Consider the following 19,845-nt stretch of genomic DNA (forward strand, 5'->3'; position numbering starts at 1 on the left):
ATTATCTTTTATCAAAAAATAAAATAAAAGATGTCTCAAATTTGAAAATAAAATAAAAGCTGCCTTAAAATTCTATCAAAAAACTTACAATTAATAGTACTCTTTCGCGATATAACTCCATTTTCTTTTGTTTTGGTCGGAATCAAAAAAATTTCTTTGAACATTTTTTATTCGCATTTTTTGAACGCTGACCATAATTAGTTCGTACCAACATCAAAATGGTATTCCATCATCGTCACTACCATTATTTTTATATATATATATAAAAAAAGAGACTTGAACGGACACATTCTTATTTTTATAATTAATAACACTGTTTTCTATTTTAGTATCTTGTAATAATCGTACATGATTATTACGTGCATGGATTAAAAAAAATCATAATTGCCATAAAGACCCTTGATTTTATTCAAACAATGACGTTCACAAAGTTGGCCAAAACTCTTGGAACATCTCATCAAATGATATATACATTGGTTGAGAGACACTACGCTACATGCTATACACGGGGGCTTAAATATTGTTAGAATCAAGAAATATACATAAGACTCGGAAGGAAGTTGCATAGTATCCAGGTGATTTTTTTTTATGATTCGAAGATAGTCAGGCCATACGAAAGATGCTCAACGTAGCATAGTATGAACACGCTATCTATTCCCAGTCGGTATCGAAAAAACCTGCATCTTTCATCTCCGAGTAGTATGCACTATCCAGAAGCCAATCTTCCTCCTGTAAATAAATTAATTTGATTTTAATATCATTTTCATCTGTCGAAACACCACGCTACACTATGGATCATATACAAACAAGAGCACAGTTACCTGGAAAAAGTCGGCCAGAAAAGTGGCGTACAGGAAAGGAAGATAGAGGGAATGGCGACAGATTACTATTATATTATACAACCTGGAAAAAGAGCCGCAATTTCATAAACAGAAAGGACAAGGATAAAAAAATGCAATCACATATCTGTCAAGGGGTATTGGTAGCGAGCATGCTACGTACCAAAGTCCAAAGCCAAAACCAATTCCACTGAGTCCATTTGCAAACAATCCTATAACGTTTGTTGTGAACATGACAACCACGTAGTTGTAGAATGACGGCCTTGCTGCATTTTGTTCCCATTATTTTTGGATACAGAATAGTCTAAAAGGTTAGTCCGAGGAAAGAAACAAAACTATGGAAAATAACTTATGTAGCATGGATACCCCAAAAAAAATAATTCTGAAATATCAGACACGGATACGACACGAATACAGATGTGACACGCTGATACGCGTGGCAAATATGGAAAAATCCGTGCCATTAACTTTTTGTAGGTTTGACAAATCGGATACTTCTTGGACACGGCTAAGATACAACATGAACACGGCGTGGATGCATTTTCTGTATATATTTGGGCAAATTTTCAAATAGTTAAAAGTTTTAGGGGTTAAATTGCAAAAAATGGAATGGAACTTGCCTGCTCTAACCTAGCCAGCCTCGCGACCCTAGTCTCGCAATGAAACCTAGCCACGCGCGACTCCAATCAGTGAACCCTAGCAACGCGGGCGATTCCAATGGCGAACCCTGGCCAGCGAACCTAAACCTAGCCTCGTGACCCTAGCCAAAGATGAACCCTAGCCGCATTCCCTAGCTGAGGTGAACCCCTAGACCTGCCTCTCAACCTCAAAGCTCTGTAACATCCGCTATAACTTTTAATACTAAATTTATATAAATATATAAATTATTTATATATATTTTATAATTTCCGTAACTTTGCCGTATCGTGTCGGATATTTTCGAAATTTGCCGTATCTCCGTATTCATATCTACAATACGATACCCGTATCCATGCAACATAGGAAATAACTCAATCTTGAAGTTGTTTAAACTCACGTGGCAACCTATCTTTCCACTTGGAATAGTGCACAAAGAGTATGTAACTATAGACAGCTGTAAGCATCAAAGTGTGAACAAACAGAACGGTCCATTTCCCCCAATGTGAAGCATCAGCAATATTGAAAAGTGGCACCTCAAATCCAAAGACAACTATTGCCTGTCCATTGACAAAAATGCTCACATACCATCAGGGAAAATAATCAACAGAAAGAGTGTCGAAATAAATATTTTAAGCTCATAAGATAATAAGATAAAATATTGAATCATATTTTGCATTTTGCTGAAGCGTTTGATAGTATTATTTAAATCCAAGTCAGAAGACTAAGAATCTATCAGAACTTTCTATACATGATTGGGAACATGCTATTTCCATTATTCTCCTCAACGCCAGTTCAAATTTTCCATACATTCTGCATTCTTTTCATCTTTTCTCCTCAGGATAAAAATGAAACCTTGTAAACTTTGTTCAGGTGAAAGCTTAAGAAATTAAAGAGTGAAGAAAACTGATATCTGACGTCTCCATCATGATACCTGGATGTTTCTGCCATTTCATATCACAAATGGGTAGATACTTTGGTTGCATGAATCTGACGACATTGTCGGTGCCACCACGCATTAAAGTTAACATTGCTAGAAATAAGTGTCATTCAGTATATTGCCTAAAACAAGATGTCAAAAGTACAGGAATTTTGTTGAATTTTCTTTGATGAACTTTATGCGATCATTTTTTAGGTTATGTATGAGATGTGTTGTTTTTCAATGGAAATTGGTATTGCTAAAATTTTCAAGCATTCAAATAGTTCTACGGATTCTTGTCACCACACATGTTATCGCTTTTGAATGGCCTTGAGCTAGAGGTAAAACATTAACTCGATAATCCATTGGTAGGAGACAAAAGAGATATTGTTCAAAATTAAAAGGTTGATCTGCTAGGCGTAGGAGATGCTTTCAGTTTTATGCGAAGTTGCGAACAATAAATTCCCATTTATTTGGAAATCCGTCACATGTGATATACTGTTGGGTAATTTAAAACCAAATCAATAAAATTATAGTTGGTACAATTTATCTGAATGCGGTGTGTAAATAAATGAAAAAATAAAGGCAAAATATGAGCAAAGATGCATATGGAAATGTGACAAGAATGGTCCAGAATAGAATGGTCCTGACAGATGAATAAAGTTGACAAAATGAAACAGTCGGGAAAAAATAATGGGCTGCGATGGGATGGGCCAATCATATGAGATTTGAACTTTTAGCTTTTAACTTTCAGGAAGGACATTCACAGACAAAGTAAAACCAGAGGATCCTTTGATAAACTAGGAATATGATTATGTTAGGCTGGTTTCAAATTTTAATCATTGTTTCAACACTAGCAATGATATAACGGAATATAAAAGGTCATTACACCCAAACTCAAAATAGGAATTTTAGGTTCAATATTGCTCCATCATGTAATAATCCAATTTTAGGGACCTGATTGGCTTAAGTAATCAATACGATTTCCAAAGGGTTTTATGCTGTAATAAGGTATTTTTCATTCTACTCTTTCACTTTATCTATAGAAGTATATGTATAAAATTGGAATTTCTAACAAGGAACTATATTAAGAGTCTTAGACTCTCAAAGCAATCAACCACTTTAGAAGTGATGGTCACTACCAGAAGGTTGTCATTGGCTAGAAGTATTTTGTAGCAATAAATCCTATCAAATTGTTTGAGTCATGTACCAATCAATAGATTTCCATAACTTCTAGATTAAGCTTTTTTTCAGTCAAAACAATGAATTTGGTTATTGGAGTCACATGAAACTGAAATCCATGATTCCAAATTTATTACTCAAAAACGTTTCAATCCAAACGAAACCTAACAGAATATTCAAATTCTTGAATTACGATATTAAGAGGAACAAAAATAAATTGAGCTAAGACGTGGTAAGCTAGTACAATACTATAGAATTGTGCATGAAATTGAACTCATTCCAAAAGCTTGGATCAAGGATAATAAGGAGAAGAATAAGGGGGTAACTAAGTTAACAAGGAGTGAGCTAGGAAACTGAATAATGTACATATCTATTTAACAAGTTAGTAGGCATACAATAAGACAGATGTTACCTGAATAAGTATATCAACTGCTACTATTGAACCTGAAACCATGAAAGTGTGGGCTAGGGCCTCCAATCCACTAGAATAATTTTCCTGGAGAAGAAAAGGAAGTAGGCTAATTTCTAAAGATAGCATTCCACATTCTGTGGACAAGGATAACAGGTTCCAAGCAATTGTCTTCCTAGGAGCACACTGCCATGCCTGTTCCATCACAATTCACACAAGTTAATACCATAAAAACTAGAGATTTGGTGCCTATAGTGTATCACAATTTCATTGGCTAGGTTGTACAAGAAAACTTTGCTTGGGAACAAGAATAATAATTTTATCAAAGGCAAGTTCTTTTTTATCAGGTTATATTCTATGAAACAAGTGAAACTCGGACAGGAATGTAGCTTCTAAAAGTAAAGTTTTCGGTACAGTATATTAATAGCTACGAGCGAAATATAGAACTAAACACCATTCACTCAGAAAGAACGCAAAAGCTGGATACGTAGTACTATGACAAACTTCATACCGGTGGAATTCAATTTCCCGAGAAATGAAGCTACAGAAAGGATTTTTAAAATACATAAACTACATACACCAAAGTAATCACACAAAAAATCCATGCACTTAGGTTTCCATTGCCTCAAAAGTGGAAACATTTAAGTACGAAAAAGCAAAACAAGAAAAAAAAAAAAAGACAACTTTTTTCACTGTATGCACAATTCAGTACTAATGATTCACACCAAACCCAAGGAATAGGAGCACAAACAAACAAAAATCGAAAATATACCTGAAGAATGGACCACGCCAAATTAAGAACAGCTGCGAACCAAAGGAGAGCGTAGAACGCAATCATAACGTAGGACTTCCGGTGCCTGAGTTTCTTAACACTGCGATTCGCCTGAAACCCAAGGTACAGCACCAACAAAGCGGATGGTACAACCAGAGCTGCATCGCGCCAAAACCCGCCGCATCCAGAGCTGTACCATCTGGAACCCTTCTCAGTTGGGATTGCAAAGGGAGGATCGGTGACATTTTGCGCTGATATGGTGGAATTAGGGCTCGACATTCAAATCATCCAATTTAGAAGAACGGGGGAGAATTATGATCGGAATTTATCGGAGAATTAGGTTAAAATCGCAGCTTTGATCGTAGGCTTTACAATTAACCTGATAATATTATGGGTGTTTTTTTTACCAAAATATTAATATGAAATAAAAAAAAAAATTAAACAAAATCATATGAAATAAAATAATAATGTTAAAAAATTTAAAATTAACAATTGAAATCAATTTTTAGCATAACAAATAATAAAATCAGAACCTAATAAACCGATTCAAAAATTTATTTTTAAAAAAATCAGATTTCTGAATAGTCAGACTGAATTTTTGAATTATATCGGTTTTCACCTATCATTTTGCATTAACCAAAATTTTATACATCTCTAATTTTGATAATATTTTTTTATTAATTTTTTTAACATCGTTATTATAATTTGTTTACTTCATATGTTTTACTGTCATTCTTTTTCTCAATATTATTAGGTTTTCTTGTTTAATCAATATAAAATAATTATAATGGCCTTTTTTGGAAATTAAGTATATTAGATGATAAAAAAAAGTATTAGTAACTATAATGAATTTGAGAATTTCTAGGTTAACTGATAAAAATCTTAGGCTCCATTTGTCTCGGTGGATGAGAGAGTGATTAGATGACACATACTCTCTCATCCCTTGTTCCTTTGTCTTATTGAGATAAATAAAATATCCAGGGGCCCGACATTGAAAAGTGAAATCTGAGTACAAGACATCACAGTAGACACTTGAGATGTGTTCTCACATCTGCTACAATATTCAAGATTTTCTTGCACTATCCCCATATTGCCCTCATTAAGAGACCGAATTTACATAGGAGAAAAAAACGACATATTAAAATAGGGAAAGAACCCTACATCATGAAGCTTCTCGGGGAAGGAAAAAGCTGAAGAACAAAGAATGTGGACAAAAAAATATGACTTACAGTGAGCCAAGAAGAAGATTCAATCGATTTCCGATTAACGGGTGCACCGAACCACGCGCTTTCGAACAAGACTTTGTGGAAATACAACTTGTCTCGTCATAAGTACCGGTGAGATGATCATATGTTAGAGGAACAAACTACTTTCACTGCTACGCTTTTTTATTGTCTCTGGTAAAGAATGTTATATTTGGCTTCAATTGTGAAAGTCCATGCTCCCTGTTGAAACCTTTTCTTGTATTTTTGTACCCTTTTTTTTTCTTACTCGTCCGCATCATGAATGTACAACCAGTTGTGTTCTTTCTCATGTGCCACATACTTAACCTCCACGGTTTGATAGAATTTTTGTACATTTTCGTATGTGCCGATGTGTACCTTGACTTCTTCGTTTTTACTGCATGGTTAACCAGATTTGGACCTTTCTATGGATTACATATAAACTTTATATTACTAATTTATGATGTGACAGACATCTATCTGTTATGGGAGAAGAAGATGGATACACACAAGAGTTGCTAGTCTTGCAACAAATTCTTATATTTTCCTTTGTGTTCATCACCATTGTGTCGCGTTTCTACACCAAGTTTTTGTCCATAAAAAAGTGTAGGCCACATAGAAGACGTGTAAGGCATGATGATCCTGAAAGAATAAATGCTCAAGTGAACCACTTACGTAGGATTATTGACATAGGAGATGTCCAATGTATTGTCAATTTGCGAATGACTCGTAACGCATTCGCACGTCTATGCTATCTCCTAACCCATGTGGGTGGCCTAGTGGAATCTAGGTATATACGAGTTGAGGAGAAGGTTGCCATGTTTTTGTCTATTTTAGCACACCACAAGAAAAATAGAGTTATTGGCCATGACTACCTACGTAGTGGGCATACTGTCAGCACTCATTTCCACGAAGTGCTTAGATGTGTTTTGAAACTACACCCATTACTTCTCGTGAAGCCAGATCCAGTGACAGAAGACTGCTCAAACGAAACTTGGAAGTTTTTCAAGGTACGATGATATATCCTTGTTTTTACAGTTTTTGTAGATACATGTCCTTTCCTTTGTTTTGAAACTACACCCATTATCGTTAGATATTCGAATTGTCGTCGATACTGTGTTTTCACAATCTCTGCAGAGTTGTCTTGGAGCATTGGATGGTACGTATGTTAATGTTCAAGTACCTAATAAAGACAAGCCAAGATACCGAACAAGGAAAGGAACAACAGCTGTGAACGTATTGGCCGTGTGTGACCGTAACATGAATTTCATTTATGCACTAACAGGGTGGGAAGGATCGGCGGCAGATGCCAGGGTTCTTAGAGATGCAATTCACCGAAAAGATGTTCTAAAGGTTCCGCGAGGTATGACCTCAAATTTTTTTTTGACTTGTAATATTGTATCAAGTCATTGTGCGTACGATACGATTAAAACCACAAATGGTTACTGAGCAGTGTGTATCACACTCCAAATCTTTCCTAACTTTGGGACAACCTTGCAGGTACCTACTATCTATGTGATAATGGTTATGCAAACGTCGATGGATTCTTAACACCTTACAGGAGAAAAAGGTACCATATGGACGACTGGGCAATTGGAGCTAGAGCTCCACAAAACTTCAAAGAGTATTTCAACTCAAAACATTGTCGTGCACGTAATGTTATTGAAAGAGGGTTTGGTCTGTTAAAGAGACGGTGGGCAGTACTACGCAGTCCGACATTTTATCCTTTGCAAGTTCAGAACCATATCATATTGGCATGTATGCTGCTACATAATTTCATCCGTGTTGAAATGCCTGAAGACCCACTAGAAGGGATTGATGAAGTTACTAATGTCACAACGGAAGCTGGTGAAGAGGAATTTATTGACAATATTGAGTCTTCCCCATCTTGGGATTTGTGGAGATATAACCTTGCAATCTCGATGTATAATAATTAAGTATCATCCGAATGTAGAGCATAAACTTTATTTGATTGTAATGCAATTATGTGCACCAAAAACTATTACTAATATCTGTGTTGCTTGCAATGAAGACTTCTTCAAGTGGTTGTAGTTGAGTTCTTGCACTCTTTCTGACACGAGCATTTGATATTTTTGTGTTTAATTTCATTGTGCACATGTTTATGTTATTGATAATGTCTGAGACAATCTGGTACTTTAACTTGTGAGTATGTTTCTTATTGTCAGGTACTAAATCAACACAAGTGAGTATGGACATTGGAACATGTAGCAGTACAATGGCTAACAAGGTGAAGAAATCTGAAAAAAGTCTGCGGGTGTGGAGTGCTCGTGAAGAGGAAGTATTGATACAATCATTGAAAGAAGCCATTGCAAATGGCTGGAAAAGTGAGAACGGTTTCAAGTGTGGCTACTTGAATTTCCTTGAGAAGGAAATAATGAAAATATTCCCAGCGACCGACTTACTAGGCTGTCCACACATCAACTCGAAAATTCATGTATGGAAAAAAAAATCATGGAACATTGGTTACCATGTTGAGTAGAAGTGGAATGGGGTGGAATGATACACAAAAAATGATCGAGGCGTCGGACGAAGCGTGGGACGCATTTGTCAAGGTACCGTTAACTTCAAAGTAACAACATTGTTAACTTTTAAATTTCTCATTACATATTATGTCTGTAATATAATAGATTTGGCAAAACTGAAAGTATTTTATTGAAAATCAAATTGACAGATTGATAGTAGTGTCAAAACATGGCGATTGAAGTCATGGCCACATTATACAGATTTGTGTGAAATATTTGGATTTGATCGTGCAACGGGGGGAAGAACATCGACTTTCACAACTGCAGTTCAACAAGTTCTACACATTGACGATGTCATAGGACCTGAAATGAATATAGGATTTGAAGACATACCTCTGAACATGGAGGGGGGTGGTGAAATGAATTCTGTTGCAAATACAACCTCATTCACAGCATCGGATAACCAAAAGGTTAATAAAAAGAAACGAAAAAAAGCAACACAAGGTGAAGAATTATTTGTTGATGCCATCAATAACTTTACTGCTATGACAAAAGAGGCAATAGCTGAGCTTGGTAAACATCTCAGTCACGACTACGAGATTGCGATGCCTGTTTCAAAGGATATACTGGATGTGTTAGAAAAGATTCCTGGACTGAGCAGGGATGAGAAGCAAATTGCAGCAGAGATATTGATAGAGAAACCAAAGAAGTTAGCATTGTTCTTCAGTCTTCACGATGATGACAAATTATCGTTTGTGCGAAGGATTAGTAAAACAAACTAACAGTGTTGTGTTGGTTATATCTTGTTTCTGTCAAAGTTACTTTCCCATTTTGTTGATGTGGTATTGCAGGAGATGTATTTTGCTTTGTGGAAGTAACTTTGCTATATCATGATATGTGACTTCCACTTTTGTTCAACATATGTATGGACTTATTAGGGGAAGATATGTGATATGGTATTCCAAATTAATGGGTTGTTGATATAATTTTCTGGTGCTTTGTTTATAGTAATATTTGTTTAGCTCTCATGCCGTCTTTAATTTTTGTGTTTCCCCCAACCTTAATGCATTTACTTAGACGTGCTACATTGAAGTGTTGTTTCCAAACGAACTTTATGTCCATGGTAAGCAAACTTTTAGGCTTGCACGTACTATTTCTGCAAATTGTGCTTGTCAATGTGGTTTGGAAGATTTTAATTAAATGAAGAAGAAGAAAATGAACTTGTACAAAATGTTTAAAACTGTCTTGATGATATACATTAACAACTCAATTCTTCTCACTTCAACGCACTGAATATGAATGTATAACGTTAGTCTTTTGAATCACTTGTTTTTGACCCCATGAGAAATGATAATTTCAAGGTTGCAATCAAATATACTTACATAAAAAAACATTAATGACGGCTAATGCTTAAAAAAACAGTATATCAAATACATTTATCATTAAATATTACTAAGGTGTGAACAAACCTTACCATAAGCTTCACAACAATTTGACAAAAGCAGCACATCATTCTAATTAGTGCCATCTAAGTACCATAACATATATTGTAACGACCCATTACAGGCCCAGTGGACCGCCCATACGGCACACTGCACCTCATAATTATTCACCCACAAATATTTCATCGAAATAAACAAAGACGATAAAATAAGGAATAACTCCATATTAATTTTATTTCGTGCAATTAAATTTTGAAATGATCGAATTTAAATTTCACAAATCAGAATTACGGAAATCAAAATTTAATAAAACGTCAAAATTCTGGATTTCAAAATTTCTATAACCAAACAAGTCTTTAAATCACCAAAAAAAAAAAACCAACTCCAAACCCTAAACCTAAACGCGTAAACCGGCGCCGCCACCTCCTCCGACGATACCACTCGGCGGCGACCATTACCAGAAGTCGCCTTACCACGGACGACCACCACCCTACCATCTCCGACCAAAAATCAACCATAAATCGATCAGAATCGTCCAAAAACGGATGGAATTCGCGCGGCCAAATTTTCCGAGATTCAGTCGAAAAATCAATCCTTACATAAGCTTTTACAGCTAATTAATTGAGGGTTATGGAGCGCCTGAGTGTTGCAAACAAAACGCCTAAGATTTAGTCGCCGGAAAGTGGCCGGAGAACGTCCGATTTTCCCTTAATCCGACAGCCTATCCCGAATCCGAAAATTTCGATTTTTCAATTTTCGTTTTTTTATTTAATTCAAAAATAAATCTGAGTTTGGATGAAAAATCCGAAAATTCTAGATCCAAGGAATATGAATTTATTCAGATCCATTAGAAAATTTTAAGAAAAATCAGATCTGAATCAAAAAATTTATAGATAAGAAAATCGTCTGAGATCTGAGAATAAAACATATTTTTCTGTTTTGATCCATCAAAAAAATTCTCATAATTCAACATGAACGTGGCTCTGATACCACTTGTTGGAGATTTAATAATATTAAATCTATAAATCATGTGATTAAATCCATATATCACAACACGCCAGTAATTCATGTCGAATTATCAGAAAATATGAATAACAGTAAACACGTACCATAATCCATTGATTGATTTAGCGTCAGAGTTATGGATCTTCCAAGACAACATAGAATCGACCACCTTATTCTTGCCTTTGATGGGAGAAGGAGAGAAATCTAGAATACGTGTGTCGTATGTATTCTGTGTTTATTCTCTGTGCCTTGTGGACCATAACCTTATATAACCTTAGCAGTCTTCAACCCATCATAGAAGACCTAATTGGGCTGGGATTCTACACATAAGGTGGATCATACCAATTTATTTAATACTTTTTAAACCCGTAATTAATTAGATCACTTTATTGGGTCCTTTATTAGATAGCTTGTTCATGTACAATTAATTAAATTATGTGAGCCCACAAAATAACTCCAACATTGTACACTTTCCCAATAATCCTTTCAAAATGTACATGGCTCCAATATTAGAGGTCATTATAATGACGGTGTTCATTAAGTCAATAGTTCGGCCTTGACCATCAGTCAATCTCCCGTCATCTAAAACTTGAAGTAACATGTTAAAAACAGAACGATGTGCTTTCTCTACTTCGTCAAAAAGAATGACACAGTACAGCCTTCTCACGGTTTCTATTAGTCGCCCGCATTCGCCATGCCCAACATAGCTATCAAATGACACGCACAAGAATGATAAGAAAAAATGTCATAATGATTAGGCAGACAACTGAATAAAAGGGTTCTCACTTACCACGGAGAAGCTCCTATTAGCCGAGCGACAGAGTGTTGCTCCATATGCTCGGACATGTCAATCCTCACCATTAAATTATTATCATCAAAGAGTTGTTCTGCCAGAGCTTTGGCGAGCTCCGTCTTGTCAACACCAGTTGGACCCAAGAAAAGGAAAGAGCCTATTGCTTGTTGAGGCCTTCCAAGTCCAGCTCTTGACCTTAAAACAGCCTCAGCAACAGCTGTAATGGCTTGGTCTTGTCCTACGACTTGTTGGTGCAACCTCTCAAATAGACCAATCAACCTTTCTTTTTCATTTTGTCCAAGACATGTGCAGGTATACGGTCCAACGTGCCACGATTTTGTCAATTTGATCAGGGCCTACTATCTCTGTTAGCATCACATTCTCATTTGAACTTGATTCTAGTGTTGCAATTGCAGATTCAACTTCTTGGATTGCTCCATATCTCAAGTCTGCAGCTCTAGCAAGATGGTATCTCCTTTAAGATTCTAGCAATGTATACTGAAGTTCATCTCTCTTCTGTTTGAGCCTTCGGAGCTCATCGATTCTTTCTTTTTCTTTGGTGTACCTCATTTTCAATAGTTGAAGATTAACCCTTAAGTCATCAAGCTCTTTTCTCTCATGAAAATTAGCAAGAATGTCACGTTTAGAGAGGAATTATAAACGCAGTATCACAATTTCCATAGTAAATCCATACTCATTTCAACCAGACGTGCTTTGCTAGCTTTATCTTTTTCCTTCTCAAGAGCATGCAGTTCGACGTCCAATTGAATTCTCTTTCTTTCCAAATTATCAATTTCTTCAGGTTGACTATCAAGCTGAACTCTTACATTTGCACAAGCTTCATCTACAAGGTCAATTTCCTTGTCTGGCAAATGTTTACATGTCTTCAAAAAAATCAAGAAAGACTATCAGTAAGCCAAACCATACATCGCTCACATTGGACATGTTACAATTAAGCAAAATTCATGCAACATTAAGATTTTGATGTCAAACATACCAGTAATATAACGTGCTGACACTTGAGCTGCAATTACAAGGCCTCGATCTTGAATTTTAACACCATGATGTCCTTCGTATTTATCTTTCAAACCCATCAACATGCTGATTGTATCAACGACACTTGGCTCAGCTACATAAACCTGCTGAACTCATTGTTAGAGTAAATGTCCTATAAGCCATCCGTCGGCTAGGGAATTTATTGACTCGGTTGTAATAAAAAATATTTTTTTAGTATAATACATTATTTCATGGTTTGTTATTTCTTTATCTTTATATTCATGTGATCAACATAGATAAAGACATTGATTATACTTTAATACAAATAAATCGTAACTCGATGTTGAAACTCATTTGTACACACTGTATAATCTAAATTCGTTCCTAGCCAATTCAGCCGCCTAAAACATGGATAAAGGTTTCTTGAGCTCGAGATTATCATCTGTTGTAACGTACCGTACTTTTTACTACTTAAAATTTGCGGAAAAATTAAAAATTTTCTTAAATAAACATGAACATTCAAAATTCGATAAAAGAAATAAACTGTACGTCTCACAAGTTGTTGCAACCAAAGATTTGAAATTTAAAGTTTGACCAAAGTATCGTAGGTTTTCATAAAACTTAAAACATGGCGGTCCTCGGGTTTAGCCTTCCGCTCAGTCCAAGCCTGCTTCTCGGTCCCCACCTTCAGTCTCCTCATAAACATCCTCACCTACATCGATCAAGTCAAGTGAGTCTAAAAACTCAACACGTATAAACTGGAAGTAACGAGTAGTACATAATAAAATCACATGCAACTTTAAAATAGGATATACATACTTAAAACTTGAACTTGCATGACAAAACCTGAACATACATACATACTTAGACGTGCCATCAACATAAAATTTTCTTAAACATGCTTGCATACTTGAACATACTAGAACATACATAACTTCATCACTTTGCGTAGAGATATGTTTCAATGCAAGTGAATTATAACGTAATCGCCTGATCAGACTAAACCACAATACTGGGATGACAGGGACGTATCCACTGCCACATATATGAGATCCCCGTTCATAATTTAACGGACGGATTGGTCCCTGTTCATAATTTAATGCTTTCCAATCTTGATCTAAACACGTTCATAATTTAACGGACGGGTTGGTCCTCGTTCATAATTTAACGATTTCCAATCCTAAACATAATTTGGTCACAAGACATTTAGCATACCTCAAAAACTTAAAATATTTTTTTCTGCACATCAAACATACTTACTTGACATTGAGGGATTCGTTGGATCTCACTTGGGGCCACTGCTGCACATACTAGCATGAATTTCAAAACTTAACTTGCATACTTAGACGTAGGTATTCTTGCTCACCACCGAATTAAATAGATAGCTTATGACATTCTAGATCACTCGATACTTGACCTCGTTAAATCGTCGTACTAACCCATGACATCGAACCCCGAACAATCTCTAAAATGATGTGTGAACATTTCCCAAAAAATAAAAGACATGAACTCGCTATAGAAATTGAAAAGAAGAAAGAACAAAATATTTTTACAGATGGGGCCGCGCTCGGGTGGTAAAACCTTACCGCTCGCGCGCTAGGGTCTGCGCTCGGGCGGTAATAAATTATCGCTCGAGCGCCGAGCCTTCTGGGGAAAATACTCGGACAGAAAAATGCCGCTCGAGCGGTAAAATATTACCGCTCGGGCGCCGAGTCTTCTGGACTCCGCGATACGAAGCTTAAAACTCCTACTAAATTATATGAATCATGAACCAATCTATCGAGACTCATCCTAGGACGCTATGACAGAGATTCAACTCAATCAAAAGTCCCCAAAAACGACGACTCACAACAACTACGCAAAATAATCCCTAACATGAATTTTGACACCAAAATACTTCCTACAATTTTTAATGCAACCAAGTGCCTATCGACACAAGACTAAGCACCAAAATTTATCCCAATGTCATACTCACAATACCCAAACGCAGCAGCGATCCACAAATGGTTCCCAACGAAGCCTGCAACTCAAAAACTTCAAGAACACATCAATAACACATTTTCAGAAAACGCAGTTTGAGCAGTCCCAGGAAAATCACCATAAATCGTCACCGGTCTTTTCCTCGATCCCGCCTCGAGCAATCGCCTGAAACATGAAACTCGAAAAAAAAAAACATTTTAACGTGCATCACCTAAACATGAATAATTTAAAATAATGTATTTTCATAAATCATGGACTACTAAAATCAATATAAAATTAATTAAATTATTTAATAATTAAATAAATATATGGGTTATACGTGTACTGAATTTGGGTACTACAGTTCCTCCCCCACTTATAAAAATTTTGTCCTCGAAATTAAGTCTTACCGAACAACTCCGGGTAGCGAATCCTCATATCTGCTTCTGCCTCCCAAGTGGCTTCCTCTACTGATTGATTTAGCCACCGGACTTTGACCAACTTGGTCACTTTGTTCCGAAGTCTACGCTCTTGTCTGTCTAGGATTTGGACGGGTCTTTCCTCATATGACAGATCTGGAGCGAGTTGCAACGGCTCATAACTCAGAACATGCGAAGGGTTAGCTAGATACTTCCTCAGCATCGAGGCGTGGAACATTGTGTACCCCTGCCAGATTCAGCGGAAGGGCAACACGATAAGCTAGTGTCCCAACTCTGTCAAGAATCTCGAAAGGTCCAATAAACCTTGGACTCAGCTTGCCTCTTTTCCCAAATCTCATAACACCCTTCATGGGCGCTATCTTTATAAAAACGTGACCACCTACGGCAAACTCGAGATCTATTCTCCTCTTATCGGCATAGCTCTTTTGGCGACTCTGGGCGGTCTTCATTCTGTCTCGAATCTTGACCACCACATCTGCAGTCTGTTGAACTATCTCCGGACCATGTTCTGCTCTTTCACCGACTTCATCCCAATGAATCGGCAATCTACAATTCCTTCCTTACAATGCCTTGTATGGAGCCATACCAATGGACGATTGGAAACTATTGTTGTAGGTAAACTCCATTAGAGGTATATTTGATTCCCAAGTCCCTTGGAAATCGATCATACATGCTCGCAATAAATCCTCAAAAATTTGAATCACTCACTCAGATTGGCCATCTGTCCGCGGGTGAAAAGCTGTACTGAAAAGCAACTTCGTTCCCATGGCAGCATGTAAGCTCTTCCAAAAGGACGATGTAAACCTCGGGTCCCTATTGGACACAATTGAAACTGGGATCCCATGCAATCGAACTATCTCCTTGATATAAAGCTCCGCATACTGCGTCACGGAGAAAGTCGTCTTCACTGGCAAGAAGTATGCCGACTTCGTGAGTCGATCCACTATAGCCCAGATAGAATTGGATCCCCTGACTGACCTTGGAAAACCAACCAAAAAGTCCATTGTAACATTCTCCCATTTCCACTCTGGGATGGGGAGTGGCTTAACCAATCCTCCTGGCCTCTGATGTTCTGCCTTCACATGCTGACAAGTGAGGCATTCAGACACAAATCTGCGGATGTCTCTCTTCATCCCTGGTTACCAATACAAACTCTGTAGGTCCTTGTACATCTTGGTACCTCCTGGGTGAATAGAGTACGGAGATGCGTGTGCCTCTGTCATAATATCCTCTCTGATCGAATCAACACTAGGCATCCACATTCTACCTCTGTATCTGACAATACCATCTGACACTGTGTAGAGTACACTACCCTTGGATTCATCCTTCAGCCTCCACTTCTGCAACTGTTCGTCTGAAGGCTGGCCCGCACGAATACGGTATAGCAAAGAAGATTGGACTGTCAGATTAGACAGCCTTGGAGCTCTGCCTTTGCAATAAACTTCTAAACCAAACCTCTGAATCTCAGACTGAAGAGGTCTTTGCACTGACAACTGTACTATAATTGTCACTTTCTTGCTCAAGGCGTCTGCGACAACATTAGCCTTCCCCGGATGGTAGTTAATCTCGCAGTCGTAGTCTTTCACCAACTCTAACCACCGTCTCTGTCTCATGTGCAGTTCCTTCTGCGTGAAGAAATACTTGAGACTCTTGTGATCGGTAAATATTTGACATTTCTCGCCATACAAGTAATGTCTCCAAATTTTAAATGCAAAGACAACGATGGCTAATTCTAAGTCGTGCGTCGGGTAATTCTTCTCATGCACCTTCAACTGCCTAGAAGCATAAGCTATAACCCGACCCTGCTGCGTCAATACTGCGCCTAACCCGAGCTTAGATGCATCAGTGTATAGTACAAAATCACATTGCCTTGTCGGCATGGCTAACACTGGTGCTGAGATAAGAGCTTGCTTCAACGTATCGAAGCTCTTCTGGCACTCGCCACTCCACAAGAACTTAGCATTCTTCTTGGTCAGTGAAGTGAGTGGCACTGCTATGGACGAAAACCCCTGAATAAACTTACGGTAGTAACCGGCTAAACCCAGAAAATTGTGGATCTTTGATGCATTCTTCGGTTCAACCCACTCTCTAACTGCTGCCACCTTGGCTGGATCCACTTCAATCCCATTACTAGAGATAATGTGACCCAAAAACGCCACCTTCTCCAACCAAAACTCGCACTTACTGAACTTCGCAAATAATTTGCGACTCTGCAATGTCTGTAGAACTGTCCTCAAATGCTGGTTGTGCTGCTCTTTAAGTAAATAAGGATATCATCAATGAACACTATGACAAATTGGTCTAAGTAAGGCTGGAATACTCGGTTCATGAGATCCATGAAATTTCTGGAGCGTTCGTCAGTCTGAATGGCATCACTAAGAACTCATAATGCCCATACTTGGTCCTGAACCGTCTTGTGCACATCTGCATCTTTCACCTTCAGCTAGTGTTACCCTGATCGAAGATCTATCTTAGAGAATATAGTGGCTCCCTGCAACTGATCAAACAAGTATTCGATCCCAGGAAGTGGGCGCTTGTTCTTTATCGTTACCTTGCTCAACTCTCAGTAATCGATGCAGAGTCTCATACTCACATCCTTCTTCTTTACAAAAAGTACTGGTGTTCCCCACGGTGAGAAACTAGGGCGGATGAATTCCTTATCGAGAAGCTCCTGAATCTGTTGCTTGAGTTCTAACATCTCAGCTGGAGCTAGTCGGTACGATGCCTTAGAGATTGGCACAATGCCTGGCATGAACTCAATTGCAAACTCCACCTCTCTCTCTGGTGGAAGACCTGTGACGTCGTCAGGAAAGACGTCTGGGAAGTCTCTAACTACTGGCACATCTGATACCGACAGAGTGGGTATGTCAGGTGCGAAAATAACGCTGGCCAAGAAGGCCTGACACCCCTTAGAAATAAGTCTCCGAGCCTGCATGCAAGAGATCATACGAAGGAAACTTCTCCATCTGGCTGGTTCAAACAGGAACTGCTCCATGCCCACCGGTCTAACCAAGACGGATCTCTTTTGAAAATCAATCAAGACTATGTTCCTCGTCAGCCAGTCCATTCCCAGAATGATATCGAACTCTGGCATTGGTATGACAATCAATTCGGCATACACTAGGTAGCCGTGTAATTCCAGATCAATGTCCCTGACCACACTAGTAGCTGATAATTCTTCTTCGGATGGGACTGTCACGGAATAATTCACGTCGAGTCCAATAGTCTTGATATCCAAGTGGCTAGCGAACGTTTCTGAAATAAATGAATGGGTGGCTCCTGAATCTATCAAGGCCTGAGTGGCTATTCTCTTAATGAAAATATTTCATGAGAGACGTTAGCACAACACAAACTTACATCCCAAAAATTCTTACATTAACCTCGAACATAGCATAAAATTACTATCCCAAATCACTCAAAATATTACTAGCACCTTAATAATCCCAAATAAAATTCAAAACATGCAAGGCAAAAATAATATTGAGCTTAGGTAGAAAATTTTACCTGTCAGTAAAGTTGTGTCTGGGTTCGCCTCTTGTGCGTGCATGGCGAACACTCTGCCCTGAGTTGGCTGCTTCCACTGTGGGCACTCTTTTAGCATGTGGTCAGTAGCTCCACAATTAAAACACTTGTCTGACCCATATAGGCACTGTCCCGGATGCTGGCGGTTGCACTTAGGGCATACCGAGAAAACAACTGGCCTCTGTGGCGCTCCTTGCTACTGAATTGGACCCTTGCCCTTTGGCGGTCCCTGATATGGCTTCTTCCCTGGAGGCCCCTGAAACGGCCTCTTAAACTGAGGTCGTTGTTGTTGATGCTGCGCCAGAGCCTGATAGGGCCTCTTGCCCTGCCTGTCTGCCTCAATAACTCTCTGATCATGTTCTGCCGCCAAAGCTCTTGACACGGCAACCGTGTAGGTAGTAGGACCAGCAACTCGGACGTCACGGCGCAAGACCGGTCGTAACCCATCCATAAAATGCCTCAACTTGCTCTAGGAATCATTAGCTATCAGGGGTACAAAGTGACACCCCCTCTCAAACTTCCTGACAAAGTCTACCACGCTGCTGTCTCCCTACCGTAGCGACATGAACTCCCTGGTTAGACGGGAACGTACTTTTTCAGTGAAGTACTTAGTGTAGAAAACCTCCTTGAAACCATTCCACGGCAGCACTTGCAAGTTGACTGCCACTGACGCACTCTCCCATCATAGTCTGGCGTCCCCTGTCAGAAGAAACGTGGCACACCTAACCCTATCTGCATCGATCAGTTCCATAAAATCAAAGATTACCTCGATGGACTTAATCCATCCCTCAGCTATCATCGGGACAGTGGTACCGAAAACTCCTTTGGGTTCATCCTCACCTTTCATGTACTGCCTCTGGCCTGGGCCTCGCCCCAGCGTCCACTGCAGCCTGGTTCCTCGTAAACTGCGCGAAGAACTGAGTCATTCCTGCAACATCTGTGCCAGCATATCTGGTGGTGGAGGTGGAGGAGCGTCTCTCCTCTCCTCTTGAGGCTCTCTGTCCTCATCCCTTGCTTCACTGTCGGTCACATGTCTAGGAGGCATACTGTTCCAATAATTTACCCAACACGTAAAAACCCAACATACATGAACATGATATAGACAACATAAGATGCACGTACTTGAACTTTAAAATATGCATATGCTGAAATCAGAACTCTACATAACATAAATCTGAAACCTTAAAACTTACAGACTTGAGGTGTGACTTCGTGAGCTTCTTGC

At 38.5% G+C, this 19,845-nt stretch overlaps 3 protein-coding genes and 1 pseudogene across 3 annotated transcripts; 2 read left to right on the forward strand and 2 right to left on the reverse strand.

The window, feature by feature from the left end:
* Positions 1-384: 384 nt before the first annotated feature.
* On the reverse strand, positions 385-5,141 carry LOC140803282 (protein CANDIDATE G-PROTEIN COUPLED RECEPTOR 2-like). The gene is made up of 6 exons (XM_073159088.1): positions 4,758-5,141; positions 3,989-4,180; positions 1,876-2,035; positions 1,003-1,105; positions 822-903; positions 385-729 (listed from the first exon to the last, which is right to left on the reverse strand). The coding sequence occupies exons 1-6, from the start codon at positions 5,034-5,036 to the stop codon at positions 652-654; spliced, it is 894 nt and encodes a 297-aa protein (XP_073015189.1). The 5' UTR covers positions 5,037-5,141; the 3' UTR covers positions 385-651.
* Positions 5,142-5,680: 539 nt separating this feature from the next.
* LOC140803899 (uncharacterized) lies at positions 5,681-9,363 on the forward strand. Its single transcript, XM_073159740.1, has 3 exons — positions 5,681-6,094; positions 8,167-8,553; positions 8,673-9,363. Exons 2-3 carry the CDS (start codon positions 8,434-8,436, stop codon positions 9,243-9,245), a joined length of 693 nt encoding a protein of 230 aa, XP_073015841.1. The 5' UTR covers positions 5,681-6,094; positions 8,167-8,433; the 3' UTR covers positions 9,246-9,363.
* Positions 6,264-7,918, forward strand: LOC140803898 (uncharacterized). The gene is made up of 3 exons (XM_073159739.1): positions 6,264-6,990; positions 7,118-7,343; positions 7,481-7,918. Exons 1-3 carry the CDS (start codon positions 6,466-6,468, stop codon positions 7,915-7,917), a joined length of 1,188 nt encoding a protein of 395 aa, XP_073015840.1. The 5' UTR covers positions 6,264-6,465; the 3' UTR covers position 7,918.
* A 1,980-nt stretch (positions 9,364-11,343) lies between the features above and the next one.
* The window catches only part of LOC140802852 (chaperone protein ClpB1-like), a 37,635-nt pseudogene continuing 29,133 nt past the window's right edge, over positions 11,344-19,845 (reverse strand).

The sequence above is a fragment of the Primulina eburnea genome, chromosome 10, assembly GCF_022965805.1.
Source record: "Primulina eburnea isolate SZY01 chromosome 10, ASM2296580v1, whole genome shotgun sequence".
NCBI lineage: Eukaryota > Viridiplantae > Streptophyta > Magnoliopsida > Lamiales > Gesneriaceae > Primulina > Primulina eburnea.

Bases quoted from the DNA above. Each gene is read 5' to 3' on its own strand.
- LOC140803898 (XM_073159739.1), top strand. From the start codon at position 6,466: ATGGGAGAAGAAGATGGATACACACAAGAGTTGCTAGTCTTGCAACAA. The intron at 6,991-7,117 runs GTACGATGATAT...CAATCTCTGCAG, and splicing joins AAACTTGGAAGTTTTTCAAG to AGTTGTCTTGGAGCATTGGA. The intron at 7,344-7,480 runs GTATGACCTCAA...ACAACCTTGCAG, and splicing joins TGTTCTAAAGGTTCCGCGAG to GTACCTACTATCTATGTGAT.
- LOC140803282 (XM_073159088.1), bottom strand. From the start codon at position 5,036: ATGTCGAGCCCTAATTCCACCATATCAGCGCAAAATGTCACCGATCCT. The intron at 2,036-3,988 runs GTAACATCTGTC...GTCAATGGACAG, and splicing joins CAGTTGATATACTTATTCAG to GCAATAGTTGTCTTTGGATT. The intron at 1,106-1,875 runs GTGAGTTTAAAC...AACAAAATGCAG, and splicing joins GTGGAAAGATAGGTTGCCAC to CAAGGCCGTCATTCTACAAC.
- LOC140803899 (XM_073159740.1), top strand. From the start codon at position 8,434: ATGTATGGAAAAAAAAATCATGGAACATTGGTTACCATGTTGAGTAGA. The intron at 8,554-8,672 runs GTACCGTTAACT...TCAAATTGACAG, and splicing joins CGTGGGACGCATTTGTCAAG to ATTGATAGTAGTGTCAAAAC.